This window comes from Vombatus ursinus, unplaced genomic scaffold, assembly GCF_900497805.2.
Source record: "Vombatus ursinus unplaced genomic scaffold, bare-nosed wombat genome assembly UNPS02010788.1, whole genome shotgun sequence".
Classification (NCBI taxonomy): Eukaryota; Metazoa; Chordata; class Mammalia; order Diprotodontia; family Vombatidae; genus Vombatus; species Vombatus ursinus.
In genome coordinates, this window is record NW_020950566.1 from 6440451 (window position 1) to 6455681 (window position 15231).

Below are 15231 nucleotides of genomic sequence, written 5' to 3' on the forward strand. Positions count from 1 at the left end.
AAGGGTTTGTAGCACTAGATATAGACTATTGCCCCCCAAAAGACCATAAATATGTTTCTTCCTGGAAAGAACATGGAAAGGGGAAAAAAAAAAGCAAATAAGGGTATACTGCAGCTAAAAAAATTCAACTGGATATATATTGATTTTTAGAGGAAGGGAGAGAAAAAGAGAAATATGACATATAGAAAACTTTGGGGGAAATTTAATTTGCTTTCTCCAGATGGTCTACTGCCTATTTCCATTAATGATTTTTGTAATACACTGCTAGCTACTATGTGAAAATTTCTGTAAAGTTTATCCAGTCCAAATATCTACTTGGGATGTTTTGAATATAGAGACAACATGAATTCTCAAGATTTCTTCCACTATAGCAATTCCACCTTTGATTTTGAGAGAGCTAAGCTATTTAAGTTGAATAATTTATAGGCTAATGGCCAGTATACAATTCTCTTTAAATGGAAATTAAGGAGCTTCTCCAATTGCTTCTCAGTGGAAGGAACCTTTTTTTTTTATTTTCCTCACATACCAAATCTAGTCTTCTTCTTTTACAATGAATAGAATTTAAGTATTTAAAGGAAAGTAAAGTCAAAAGATGACAGAGTGGAGAAAAAAAGAAAACAGGTACACTTGAGGGGAAATCATGTGGAAAAATTTAGCCAAAAAAGAATTCTACAATGAATTCAGTAAACATTTCTGTTTAATATACCTAAGAACCAAATTGCACATATTAAATTTACATTTTTCTTCACTAAATACATACACTCAAAGCCAAGCAGGTCAACCTCAATTTGAAAATCTCCTATTACTTTCAGAATGTGGAAAAATGCATACAATTACATAAAAACATTCAATTGATAAGTTTTAGAATCTGGGCTAATCAGGTGCTTTCCATACAACAGTTCAACATTTTAAAAGTGTTCAATTAAAATTCAAGCATACCACCTTATTCAGTTCTTTCCTAGAAATTAACATAACTTAGCACAAACTTTTAAATTAAATGTTGAAAAATACTAAAGGAAGTCTTCCATAAACCTATCCAGATTATACTTCAATTTCTGATTGTTTCTCATGCCTTAGATTATTAGTCTCTGTTGCTTTCTTTGTTCTTGGATTGAAGATTAAAAAAAAAGTTTCTGATTAGATTTTCCAAATTAAACTGCAATCACTTCTTTAAGGGTTTTTAAAATAATGTTTTATGAATAAATGCTTTTCAGATTAAAATGGCCATGGTCCATCCCTATCATATATTAATCTCTCACTAATTTTTTGTCCCTAACTACTTTGTTTCAGTTTTCCTATTAATAAAGTTCCAATAATTCAAAAAATATTTTAATAGTATTTAAACAGATGTTTAATGATTTAAAAAAACTACATATCATAGATATTTAACATTTATTATAATGGCCATTTCCACTGGTTGGCTGGCGGTTCTTCCACTAAAGGTTCCCAGGGTTTCCATGTCAACATTTTTCTTGCCAGTGATAATTCATTTTCAGCCTATTAATAAAATAAGGGGAGAAAAGGTGACATTGTGAACACACTGTTCAATTTACATTTATTACTATTAATAGATTCTATTTCAATTGCTACAGTTACCACCTTTCAGGCGAGTCAGAAAATGTTAAAAGCCAGAAGATGGCACCAAGTTCAACCTCTTAACTGAATCATGTTCTAACATTAGATAATGACGACTAACACTTCAGGCCAACTTGAACAAATAAAAAAGGTACCTTCTAAAACCTGCAATGTTTATAGCATTCCTGAATTTAGTCAAAAGCAAAATTTTCCAAATAAGTTTTCTGTTTTAAAACCATTTTCTTATTTAGTTTACTGTATACAGTGACACCTTATTAAAAATTAAGAATATAAAGTGAGATAATTAAAATAAAAATCAGCGGTCTTACTTTTTCATCATTTTCCTCTAACAATGAAACTCATTTGTAATGAATAAAATCTACACTGACACCTCAACAACTGGGATTCAGAAATCCAGTATTTCCTTGGCCAACCCAGAAGACACAACACGTCCCACTTACATCTACAGCTGCAAAAATGCAGCCAGGCTTTGAAGACTTTAGCGACACACATAAAGGTCAAAAAAATGCTTGTTTTCTTTCCAGGTTAAGGTGAGCTAAAGTTTTGGGTTATAATATGACATCTTTGTTTTTTCATCTGAAACATCAACGTCACATCTCACCTTTGAATCCAGAAAGAGAAAAAACACCAATAACAGAAGGTAAAACTTTCATCTACCCTACACTCAAATATACAATACAATAACTTTGTTTTAGCTTTCTTAGTGGGCCACTTTCTCTCTTCCTTTCCCAACTACTAAGGCAAATAAATAGTCAGCATTTTAAGTATTCAAATATTTTAAGCATTCAAGTAGTTTTGGTCATCCTTACCTGAAGAATCACCTCTTCTAGCTGGCCGGCCTGAAGCTTATCCTCTAGTTTCTGAAGATCTGTTTCCTATAATATCAAATAAAAGGCAAAAATAGGATTTTAAATGTTGAGACCCAATATTTGAATATCTGTAAATCATACATTAGCAAAATTTACATTTAAAAAATATTCATTATAATTATGCTACTTAAATCTTTCAGGATCTGACCAAATAAGCTCTTCTAAGTATCATTCTCTCTACTATTTCAGTGAATTTTCTCATAAGTAAAATACCTGATATGTTTTAAGATTACATGCTAATATACATATGACAGAACTTGGAAACTTCATTTTATATTTCTAAAATAAAAATTTTAAGGATCTCACTAGTCTATCATTAGACATAATTCATTCCTCTGCTGAAAAAATTGGCATAGTTCATAACAAACTTTTCAGAAAGATTCCAAGAAATATTCTAGTACAATATAATGTTAGAATGGAAAAGACAATGAATTTTAAATTAGAGAATTTGGATTACCTATGTAATCCTAAGCAAGTGACCACTTCTCTGGGCCTCAATTTCTGATCTGTTAAATGAGTGGACCAAATAACAACTAACGTCTCGTCCACCTCTAAATTCTGTGATCTTGGGACATCCTTGGAAGATTTTTAGCAAAATTCCCCAGACACCTGTGCTTGTCTTTGTGCTATCCTTTTGATCAATGATTTGAATAAAGGCCTAGATTACATCCTTAGTAAATGTGCAGATGACATAAAGCTGAAGATAGCTGACACAATGGATGGCAGTTAAGACTCCAAAACGATTCTTAGATAGAGTTCTGGTCCAAATTGAGTGAAATGAGATTTAGTAGGGATAAATATAAAGTTTTACACTTTGGATTTTAAAAAAAACTGAAAAACACGGGACAGGGAAGATACAGCAAAGATAATAGTTCTTCTGAAAAAGATTTGTAGATTTTAGTGAAATATAAACTGATAGGAGCCATGTTTTAGTAAAAAGTGGTAAAAACAAAGGAAGGAAGTTGCAAATAGATAAAGGGAGCCACAGAAGTCAGGCTCCAAACATGGGGAACAGCCCAGGGCTGGGAGATGAAGTATCCTATTCATGCAACAGCCAGGACGCTAGTGTCACCGAATCAAAGAGTATGTGTTGGAAATAAGATATAAGAAGACTGGAAAGAGAGAAGGTAGCTAGCTTATGAAGGGCTCTGAATGTCAAACAGAGCATATTGCATTTGAACCTGGAGGCAATAGGGAGCTACTGGAGTTTACTGAGTTGGGGGAATGGGGATATGTGACATGATCAGACCTGCATTTTAGGAAAATCACTTTAGTGGCTGAATGGAGGATGGATTAGAGTGGGGAGAGACCTAAGGCAGGCAGACCCACCAATACACTATTACAAGAGAACAGGGGTGAGGTGATGAGGGCCTGCACCAGTCATGGCAGTGTCAGAGGAGAGAAGAGGGGCATATTCAAGAGATATTGCAAAGGTGAAACTGACAGGCCTTGGCAACAGCTTGGACATGGAGGGTGAGAGGTAGTGAGGAATCCAGGATGATTCCTAGATTGTGTGCCTGAGGGGCTGGAAGACGGTGTTGCCCTTGAGGAAGGAAGAGGGGAGGAAAGTTTAGGAGGAAAGATAATGAATTTTATTTTGGACATATTGAGTTTAAAATCTACTTAACAACCAGTTCAAGATGTCTGAAAGGCAACTGGAGATTCAAGACTAGAAGTCATCAGAGAGACTGGGGCAGGATAGGCAGATTTGAGAATCACTGGCAAAGAGATGGTAATTAAATCCATGGTATGTTGTAAAGGGATTTTTTTTTTTAAAGATATGGATTGGAATAGGTGACTACTGAGGTGCTTCTTCCATCTCTGAAATTCTGTGACTCATTTCTTGTGGGTTTTGTAGCTAAGAAATTTTAGGTAACTATATTCCAATTCAATACCAAAATATTGGACACCTTGTGCGCACAGTATTACATTAGGCAGGTTCAGAGTCAAACCTCTCAGAAAAAAAGGATAACACATTTTGGCAAAATTTTATATCAGCAACAAAAGTATTTAAAATATTTTCTACTTGCATTCATTCATCACGCACCTTCCAGTTGTATATTTAAGGGGAAAACTTAGAGGGAAGACAAACTGTACAGTATAGAGAAAAAAGAAAATTAAAAAAGTAAAGAAAAGGACAAGTAGTAACAGGCAGAAATAGAAGAATAGGGAAAATAGTCAAAGTGCTAGGGAGAATCCTAAGCAACAGATAAATGCAGGAATGACAGAAAAAATGACAATGGATAAGGAAGGAGAATAAACATAATCTTTGCTCACAGAATGCACTGGGCCCCACAAACTTGATGGAATAAAACAGACCAGCTACTTACCTCTTTTACCACATTCAGCCTTTCATTTGTAATCTGTTCTGTGTACTTTCTATAGGCCGCATTTGAGGGCATAAACTCAAGAGCATCAAGAATCTTCGAATATAATAATCTTAGCCGCTGAAAAGACAGTTGCATAAACTTTCTAGTTTAAAATAATATTAAAAACTATGGGCAATACTTTTAAAAAATAATACTGAAATTACTAATAACAACAACAAACACTTTATACTAACTCAAATCCAGAGTGGAGTGGAGTATTCCATCACAGTCATATACTACAACTTGTTTAGCCATTCCCCAATTGATGGGCATCCCCTCAATTTCCAGTTCTTTGCCACCACAAAGAGAGCTGCTATAAATATTTTAAAACATACAGGTTCTTTTCCTTTTTCCCTGATCACCTTGGGAAAGACCTCATAGTGGTATTGCTGGGTCAAAGGATATAACCAGTTTTATAATTCTTTGGGCATAATTTCAGATTGCTCTCCAAAATGGTTGGATCAGTTTACAGTTCCACCAACAGTGTATTAGTGTCTCAATTTCTTCACATCCCCTCCAACATTCATCATCTTTCCCTTCTATCATTTTAGCCAATCTGATAGGTATGAGATCTCTCAGTCATTTTAACTTGCATGTCTCTGATCAATAATGATTTAGAATATATTTTATATGACTATATATAGCTTTGATTTCTTCATCTAAAAACTGCCTATTCACATCCTTTGACTATCGACTGAAGAATGACTCATATCCTTATACATTTGATAAAGGTTTCTATATATTTAAGATTTGTGACCTTTATCTGAGGAACTATCTACAATTTTTTTCCCTCAATTTTCAGATCCTAATTCTAATCTTGGCTACATTGGTTTTATTTACACAAAAACTTTTCAATTTAATCTAATCAAAACTATCTATTTTACATCCCTCAGTGCTCTCCATTTCTTGTTCATTCATAAATTCTTCTCCTATCCATAAGTCTGACAGGTAATATGTTCCATGTTCTCCTAATTTTCTTATGATATCTCCCTTTATACCTAGTTCATGTATCCATTCTGACCTTATCTTGGTAAAGGATATAAGATATTGGTCTATAGGCAATTTCTGTCAGACTGTTTTCCAATTTTCCCAACAATTTTTACCGAATAGTGAATTCTCCCAAAAGCTTAAATCTTTACATTTGTCAAAAACAAGGGTAATATAATGATTTACTATTGTGTATTGTATAGACATACCCTGTTTCACTGATTCGCCTTTCTATTTCTTAGCCAGTACCAGATAATTTTGATAATTTTTGCCTTATAATTTATTGATATTGCTAAACTTTCTTCCTTGACACCTTTTAATTAATTCCTTTGATACTGTTGACCTTATGTTCTTCCAAATGAATTTTGTTACTATTTTTTCTGCTCAGTACATAATTTTTTGATAGTTTAATTGGGATGTCATTGAATAAGTAGATTAGTTTAGGTAGAATTGTCATTCTTCTTATGGTGGGCTCTGCCCACCCATGAACAAGTAATAATATTAAATCTGACTTTATCTGTATAAAAAGTGTTTTGTAATTATGTTCATGTAGTTGCTGGGTTTGTCTTTGCAGGTATACTCCCAGGTATTTTAACTGTCTACAGTATAACTGTCCATGTCCATGGCTATTTTAAATGGAGTGTCTCTCTTTTTTTTTTTTAAAGGCAATTGGGGTTAAGTGACTTGCCCAGGGTCACACAGCTAGTAAGTGTCAAGTGTTGGGTCTGGGGCTGCATTTGAACTCAGGTCCTCCTGACTTCAGGGCCGGTGTTCTATCCACTGCACCACCTAGCTGCCCCTGGAGTGTCTCTTACTATCTCTTCTTACAGGGTTTTGTTGTTGATAAATAGAAATGCTGATGATTTATGTGGGTTTATTTTATATCCTGCTACTTTGCTTCAACTAACTTTTTAGTTGAATCTCTAGGATTTTCCAAGTATATCATCATATTGTCTACAAAAAGAGTTTTATTACCTCACTGCCTACTCTGAATTTTTCAATTTCTTTTTCTTTTCTTATTACTATTGCAAGTATTTCTAATACAATATTGAATAATACTGGTGATGATGGGCATGCTTGTTTCCCTCCCGATCTTACTGGGAAGGCTTCTAGCTTATCCCCATTACAAATAATGCTTGCTGATGGTTTTAGGTAGATGCTTCTTATCATTTTAAGGAAAAATCCATTTATACCCATGCCTGCAAGTGTTTTTAATAGGAATGAGTGTTGTATTTTGTTAAAAGCTTTTCTGCATCTACTGATATAATTGTATGACTTTTGTTGGTTTTGTTATTGAGATGATCAATTATGTTAATAATTTTCCTTATATTAAACCATCCCTGAATTCCTGGAATGACTTCCACTTGGTTGCAAATGTGGTTTCTCTTTAAAGAAGAAAGAAGGCTCTCCTCTTGGAATCTTGGTTGATTTAGAGACGGATATTAAAAGACCATGCGGGGAGCCTTTGGGGAGCTGGCATTACTGAGGTTTGAGAGAATTCCCATTTTCGTTCAGTTTATCTTTCTGACCCAGCACTGCTGCTCTGAAGAATGAAGAGGAACAAAGAGGAATACGAATGTACTTTTAGCAAATCACATCATTTTAATCTTAGTAGGGGTCATTTTATTTTTACTTTATTTTACGGTCCATAAATGTTTTATTGCAAACCAATCCTGAGCCTGTGAAGAGTATCTGACTCAGAACACATTTTCTTTATACCCTAAAATCTGTATGTTTCTAAATAGCTTTGCTTCAGAGAATGAGGTATCCCTATTGTTTTCCAAGATTAATTTGTGCCTTTGATACCATCCCCTACTGTCTCCAATTATTTTGCTCCACCAATTATCATGAATCTTCAATCTCTTCTTCTCCAGTGTCTCATTCCCATCTCCCCAAACATGTTGTTTCTTTCAGCTTTAAAGGGGAAAAAAAAGGCCTCCCCTCTATCCTATCCCATCTCTTTGCCATTCAGAGGCAAACTTCTCCAAAAAAGTAGCCTATGATACCTACACAATCTGCTTCCTTACTACTATACTGAATCTGCTTTCAAAAAATCAATGTCCTAATTTTCCAAATCAAGTCTTTCTTAATTCTTATCTTCTGATTCTGCAATTTTTGACACTCCTTCCCCTTCTTCATATATTCTCTTCTCTTGGATTTAGAAAAACTAGACTGAATTTTGCATTTCACTACTTTATCTTCATTAGCTCCTCTTTCCTGACCTCTTAAGGTTGGTTTTTTCAGAGGTTCTGTTCTTGGCCCTGTCTTCTTTCATCCGTTAATCAACCAATTAACATTTCTACTTTCTCCTTTCAATCAATCAATAAGCCCAAGATCCCAGTGTGAGGAGCTGAGCTAAATTCATGGCATACAAAGACAAAAGCAAAAATGTCTGCACTTAAAGAGCTCACATTCTAACAGGATGACAACATGTACATATGTAAGCATAGGAAGAATATATATACATATATTCATTACACACACACACACACACACAATGAACACAAGGAAATTTTGGGAAAGAAAGTACCAGTAGCTCAGAGGATCAAGATATATTCTCCCTTGGAAATCTCATTAATTCTCTTGGTTTCGATGGTCGTCTCCACACTGCCTTGAGAGGTGGCATGGCACCCATGCATGGAATGCTGGACTTGGTGTCAGGAATATACAAGTTCTAATACTTATTAGCCATGTGAGCACAGACAAGTCACTTTAGCTCCCTGATAATATTATCTGTAGTACTATCTTTCAGGGTCATTGTGGGGCTCAAATAAGAATGTTATGTAAAATGAACTGCAAGCTTTAATGCATTATATGTCAGCTGGTATTATCACAAATGACTCCCAAATTTATATCTCCATATATATAATACTCTTTCTGCTGAACCTAGAACCCTATAAAAACATCTCCTTCAGATGTTTCACAGAATCTCAGTATGTCCAAAATCACGTTATTTTCCCACTCGATATGCTTCCCCTTTTAACTCCCCATTGCTGTTAGAGAGGTCACCAGTTACTTATGTTTGAAATCTTAACTGTAACTTTGATTTTTCCCTTTCTGCAATATCCAAACAGTTAAGAATGAATTACTGAAATAGCATCCTAATTAGTCTTCTCAACTCCATTTTTCCTACTTTAATCCAGCTTTTGCCAAATTAGCTTCCTTTAGGTACAAGCTTGGTAATTTTTTTTTGCTTAAAACCTTTCAATATTCTCTATTATCTACCAATTAACACCCAAAATCCTTAGCCCATTATTTAAGAGCCTTTATTATCTGGTACCACTCTACGTTCTGTACTCATCTCATATAACTCCTTTCTATATGTTATAGTTCAGCCAAACTCAACTACTTCCCAAGTCCTTAAGCACATCCCATTATATCCCACATCTGTGCCTTTGTTCATACTGTTCCCAATACCTGGAAAACCCTCTTAACTCTACCCCTCTCCATTTAACCTCAGCCTTTTGAAATCCAATGTTTTTTAAGGTACAATTAAAATTTCATCTAGAAGAAGGTTTCTCTCATCTTCCTTAGTCACTAATATTCTTTCTTCCTTCAGACCTTGATTAGCACTTGGCTTGTACCATCTCTTATGAATTTTTGTCATTTTGTATCATTGTCTGCGGATGTGTTTGATAACCCTACTTGACTGTGAGCTCCATTAAGCCAGGGCTAAATCTTAGCATTAATCTATCTTTCCCTAAGTGCTTTCCAGGGCAGCTAGGTGGCTCAGTGGACAGATTATCTGGCCTGGAGTCAAAAAGACTCATCTTTCTGAATTCAAATCCAGCCTCAGACACTCACTGGTTGTGTGACCCTGGGCAACTCACTTAATCCTGTATGCCTCAGTTTCCTCATCTGTAAAATAAGCTAGAGAAGGAAATGGCAAAGCACTCCAGTAACTGAGCCCAACCCCCCCCCCAAAAGGTGTCGAGAAGAATTGGACATAACTGAATTGACTAAACAACAACAAGAAGTGCTTTCTAGTGCTCAAAGAGTACACAAGCATCATGGCCTAGTAGACAGAATTCTAGACTTGGAGCAAAAGAAAGCTGAGTTGAAATCCTGCCTTTCTGGCACTTAAACAATATCAAGTCACAATCTCTGAGAACCTCAGTTTCTTCATCCATAAAAGGGATGACATTTGAGGAAAGTACTTTGAAAAAACTTAAAGTACTATACAATGCACAGTGTGTGATAAGTATTTGTTGAATAATTAAGACAATAAACAATCTACTGGAATTTAATAAAAATACTTCAAGTCCACTTTAAAAAAATTCTTATCTTCTCTGGTATAAATTGTTTTAAAATTTTATCGTTAGTAACAAAAACAGGAACTAGTATAGTTAATGTCATTCAATGAACAGACTATTATTAGTAAAATCAGTAACATAATTGTCTAATAAATTTATATGTACTTTCACCCCAACAATACTGGGCGGCAGATAATGCAAGATGGGAAAACAAAGATTCAGAAAGGTTAAACAACTCCCCCAAAGTAACCCATTTAGAAAGACTCAAATCCAAAATCTGAACCCAAGTCTCAAGATTCCATCACTTTAAAGGCTTAAAATCATTCAACGCTTCAGCTGCAACTACATGTCTGAGTTAGGATGACTTGAACTAGGGAGGCTTCCCAGGGGCTGACCCAGGCAACTACCACTAGCGTCCTATGGTGACCGCAACAGGGTTCCTGACACATGCAAGGCCACAGGAGCTTATTTCTACTTGAGGGCTGGGAAATACATAAAGAAAACTGACACGTACCTCCCGTGGGGTCTCACATACTGCCAGTCCAACGAGACCTGTGGTCTACAAAAACAAAACACTCTGGTCATTCCCGGTCTACTACCAGGGGAGGGGGAAGGAGAAAGGGAAGAGAAGGAGGAGGAGGGAGAGTGGAGAAGGAAGAAGAAAGGTGAGGAGGGAGAAAAAGGAGGATGGAAGGAGGGTGAAAGGAGAGGAAGAAAAGGGAGAAGGGTTAGTGGAGAGAGAGGGGGGAGAAGGGCAACGTTAAAGAGGGAGAAAAAGAGGGAGTTAGTGGGAGGAGGGACAGAAGAAAGGGAAGGACGGTACAGGAGGGGAGGAGGCAGTGAGGGGGAGGAGGGAGAAAAGGGAGAAGGACGAGGAGCAGAAGAGAGAGGGCAGTGGGGAGGAGGGAGGAGGGAGAGGAAGGGAGGGGAGGGGAGGAGCCCCAGGGATCGGGGCCGCTCGGGCGCCCGCGGCCCTACAGCACCTCAGCGAGCTCCCAGCCAAGCCTGCCCAGCTCCGAGCCTGAGGGAGCCTCTCGTGGCCTCGGTCTCCTCTCTGAGAAGACACGGAGCCAGCCCGCGATCCATCCCCGCCCCGCAGTCTCGACCACCCGGGCGTCATCCGCCCGATCACGGTCTGCGCCCCGTCTGACCTCCAAAGGGCCCCCTCACCTTCTTCAGCACCCCGGCCATGACAGCAAAGCAGCAGGCGTCGCCGCGCAGCACTCTGGGAGGGCGCTGCTCTCAGACCCGTTGAATCCACTACCGAGAATCCAGAGCCTACGGTCGCCCGTAGCAACCGAGCTTACGCTACAGGCCGGAGCGGATGGACCGAGAGGAGGTACCCTCCCCCTCCGTAAAAGGTTTGGGGCTTGGATGGAAGCTGGACGCACGCGCTCTGATTCCCGGGGCACCTAGTCTAGAGAGAGGCGCATGCGTACAAGGATCGTCGCCGAGCTTAAAAGAAAGGGGTAGATGCGCATGTGTGTGTATTCTCCAAGTCTCCTTTGCTTTGCTGTTATTTTATTAGAATGCCCTTGACCTGCTTCGGGTACGGAAGTTAAAAAGAACTCAGCAGGCAGCAAGATAGACAGCCTGTGATTGTAACTGGTTAGCTGTACGAACTTTAGCTGGTTTGTAAACTCACTAATAATATACGTGTATATTTACCAAAAATTCAAACACTAGATTTGGCGTCAGACTTCTTGTGTGACCTTGGGTGCCTTAACCTCCCTGGCCTCAGTTTCCCCAGTTGTCAAACTGGATTAGATTAGATTGGATTAGATGATCTTCAGCTCTAAATCTGGTGCAGTGGATAGAGCACCGGCCCGGATTCAGGAAAATCCGAGTTCAAATACGGCCTCAAACACTTAGCTGTGTGATCCTGGGCACATCACTTAACCCCTATTTGCCTCCATTCCTCATCTGTAAAATCCGGACACAGTGGAGAAGGAAATGGCAAACCACTGCAGTATCTTTGCCAAGAAACAGTCAGACACGACTGAATAATAACAAAGTTGAAATTTTGAATTCTGAAAAATTTGCATGGTTCTGGTTGTAATACTATTTTCTTTTAAGCCCTTGAAGCAAGATAGGAGGTGAGGGCATGAAGACTGCTGCAGTAACATTTTATCTCATTTCAAGCACTGGACTATGACACCCCATTTCCTCATAACTCCAATTGAAATTATACACTCCATCCATTTTCTTTGTTCTTTTCCATTCAAGCACTTTGCACTATTTATTATCGCCATAGGCCAAATGAGACAGTGCCTTGAAAATAATAGAAACTTAGTTACCTTTGGAGTGGCCTTTTTCCTTATGTCTCTTCCAGAGTACAGCAGGGACTGGGGGGTGGAGGGATTTTCCCCTTCCCCCATTGAGCTGAACAACTTGCTCACTAGGATACACCCATCCAAAAGGGGACACACCAGAGTTCTACTGCAAAGTTAGGTTGAATTGCAGAAAGCAACAGGTGGAGAGAGCTCAGTGCAGAGACTAGCTCAGAAGAGGTGCTGTGCCAGGGGAGTGTATCATAAGGACACCATGAAGAAAGACTTTGGAAAAAAGAGGTATGAGTTGTCTAAGCTACCTCAGTCCCCTATCCATGTGCCTCTCTATCTCAATTTCTCTACTCTACCTGTGTGCCTGTTGTCCCCACTTATGCTATGTGTATTTGTGGGAGAGCATACCTCACTTTTATGGTGACGTTGTTTTATGTTGTTGAGTTGTTTCAGTCGTATCCAACTCTCCCCATTGGGGGTTTTCTTGGCAAAGACACTATGGTGTTTTGCCATTTCCTTCCTCAGCTCATGTTACAGATGAGGAATTGAGGCAAACAGGGTAACTTGCCCAGGGTCATACCCTAGTAAGTTGTCTGAGGCCAAATTTGAACTCAAATCCTCCTGACTTCAGGGCCAGCACTCTGTCCACTGCACCACCTAGCTGTTACGGCTCTAGCTCTCATGATGCATTTTAATAAATGCCATTGCTTTGAGCTAATTGCGTCAACTGATAATGTATTAAAGGTGAACACATTGATAGTTGCTAGTAAGCCACAGAAGTGTAGACCCACAGAGTACCTTAGACCTGGAGTAGACATCCCTCTGGGGCTCCAACCTACCAATATGAGTTGGGGGGTGATACTCCAGAGGCAGTGCAAAAGTGCTAACAATGACCATTGCATTTGACTAGGGTTTTGCTACCACTCTGTAGTGTGTTAACAATGTTGTAATCGTTACATCCGTTGTTCTTTTGATTATACTTTCTTGACTCTTTACTTCATACAAATCAACATGTCTTTGAATTTTTTGTTCCATTCTTTATGAATAAGTGATATTTCATTACATTTATATACCATAATTTAACTATTCTTAAATTGTTGGCCCCATATTTTGTTTCCAGCTTTTTATTGCAAATAAAGCTGGCTATGAACATTTTTTGACACCTTCATCTTGCTATCAATGATCTGTTTGGCATAGAGTCCAAGTAGTAGTCACTGGGCCAAAAATTTTGTAATTTTTTTTTCTTGCAGAATTCCAATTTTTTTTTATTTTTCAGGAAAGGTCAATTCAATTCATAGTTCTACCAGCAGTGGATTACATGGATTAATGTGCCTGCCTTCCTACCACATCTCCAACAATGTTTTCCTACCTTTTGACGTCTTTCTTTGCTCTGGTAGCCATACCTAATGGTTGCTTTTGTTTTCATTTCTTTGATTATCATGGTTCCAAATAGTTTTAGTTATTTATGATAGCTTGTTTTTAAAAGAAGAAAAACAAGCTAAAAAAAAGAAAAAAACTTTTTTATATCCTTTGACAACTTATCTGTTGGGAAATGATTCTTAAGCTTATGCAATAGAAAAGCTCACTGGATTTGGAGTCTGAGCATCTAAGTTTGAATTCTACCCATTTCACTTACTGTTTATGTGACATCGGGCAAGTCATTTAACTTCTCTGGGCCTCAGTTTCCTTAACTGTAAAATGAACAAATTGGACTAGATGGCCTATGTGGTCCCTTTCAGCTCTAAATCTTTGATCCTATGATTTGAGTAAATTCCATATACATTATGGACATCACACTTTTATTGAGTTAGTTGTGGAAGGATTTAATAGAAACAATGGGTTTCCTTGCTTTACCTTTATCTTATCTGGAAAACAATCAGTGTTTTCCTTTTACAAATATTACTAGCTTTGGATTTTAGATAGATCCTTTTTTTCCTGTCCTGTTTTAGACATTGTGACAAGTATTTTCTTTATTTAGTGATATAATTTGTGATTTTGATATTTATTATTGATGTAATTTATGATATTTATGGTTTTCTTAATATTGAATTATCCCTGAATTCTGACTATCAATGAAACCTGGTCATAATGAATAATTTTTAATATGTTGTTTTAGCTTCTTTGATAATTTTTTTTTGCTTTAGTATTAATGATATTAATATGACTTGTTGCCTATAGATTTTATAATTCCTCATAGTATCAAGAGAACTGGAGGAAAGCTTCTAGCACATTGGGTGGCCCCTGCCATTATAGTAGGGCATGCATAGGAATGACACAGAGTGTACAAGAATGGATGAGTTGCAATCTGCATCATTGGAGGAAATACTTGTGTTGATGACATTAGTTCCATTGGAGTGCCGGAGTATTGATCTGTAGTTTTCTTTACTGTATCTCTCTCTGATTCCTGATTCGGGTACCAGTGCCATATTTATCTCATAGAAGAAATTTGTCAAGGTGTCTTCATCCTTTATTTTGTAAACAGTTTAAGTAGCCTGAGTTCTTTGTCTTAATTGGCTAGGATGGCAAAAGATAGGAATAGTCACCCTCCCAAACCTTTCCGTCTTCTAAAATTCTCTTTTGTAGGGACCACATCCTTCTAATAACCTAGGTTCACAATCTTGGTATCCTCCTTGAGTCCCCTCATTCAGCCCATCTTACACACAGCCAATCAGTTGCCAGATTTTAAAAATTTCTTTCAGAAGTGTCAAACACACTGTTCACGGAACACACACAACTCACAACATCATCCTATACACCCTGAACCAGATTAAAATGTAGTTCATACCTTACTTTAATGTGTTGATGTATTAATTTTAAATATATATTATATATATATATATATATATATATATATATATATATATATATATATATA

General features: G+C 37.3%; 2 protein-coding genes across 5 annotated transcripts in view; one reads left to right on the plus strand and one right to left on the minus strand.

The window, feature by feature from the left end:
- Positions 1 to 679: 679 nt before the first annotated feature.
- On the minus strand, positions 680 to 11359 carry NDUFA5 (NADH:ubiquinone oxidoreductase subunit A5). The gene is made up of 5 exons (XM_027855164.1): positions 11245 to 11359; positions 10589 to 10633; positions 4796 to 4912; positions 2406 to 2471; positions 680 to 1497 (listed from the first exon to the last, which is right to left on the minus strand). Exons 1-5 carry the CDS (start codon positions 11263 to 11265, stop codon positions 1396 to 1398), a joined length of 351 nt encoding a protein of 116 aa, XP_027710965.1. The 5' UTR covers positions 11266 to 11359; the 3' UTR covers positions 680 to 1395.
- Positions 11332 to 15231, plus strand: part of ASB15 (ankyrin repeat and SOCS box containing 15) — a 59982-nt gene continuing 56082 nt past the window's right edge. Inside the window, exon 1 of one of the 4 annotated variants that reach the window (XM_027855153.1) lies at positions 11332 to 11413. In XM_027855153.1, the coding sequence (XP_027710954.1) occupies positions 11399 to 11413 (15 nt within the window). In that variant the 5' untranslated portion in view covers positions 11332 to 11398. Of the gene's footprint in view, positions 11414 to 11485; positions 11556 to 12583; positions 12645 to 15231 lie in introns of those variants that run through there. The other 3 variants (XM_027855156.1, XM_027855155.1, XM_027855159.1) reach the window with 3 other exon arrangements.

What these genes read in the sequence shown, in the direction of transcription:
- NDUFA5 (XM_027855164.1), bottom strand. Translation starts at nt 11,265, where the DNA reads ATGGCCGGGGTGCTGAAGAAG. An exon ending in TGGCCGGGGTGCTGAAGAAG is followed by an intron (nt 10,634 to 11,244) that starts GTGAGGGGGCCC and finishes TTGTTTTTGTAG; the next exon opens with ACCACAGGTCTCGTTGGACT. An exon ending in GGCTGAATGTGGTAAAAGAG is followed by an intron (nt 2,472 to 4,795) that starts GTAAGTAGCTGG and finishes TTGATATTATAG; the next exon opens with GAAACAGATCTTCAGAAACT.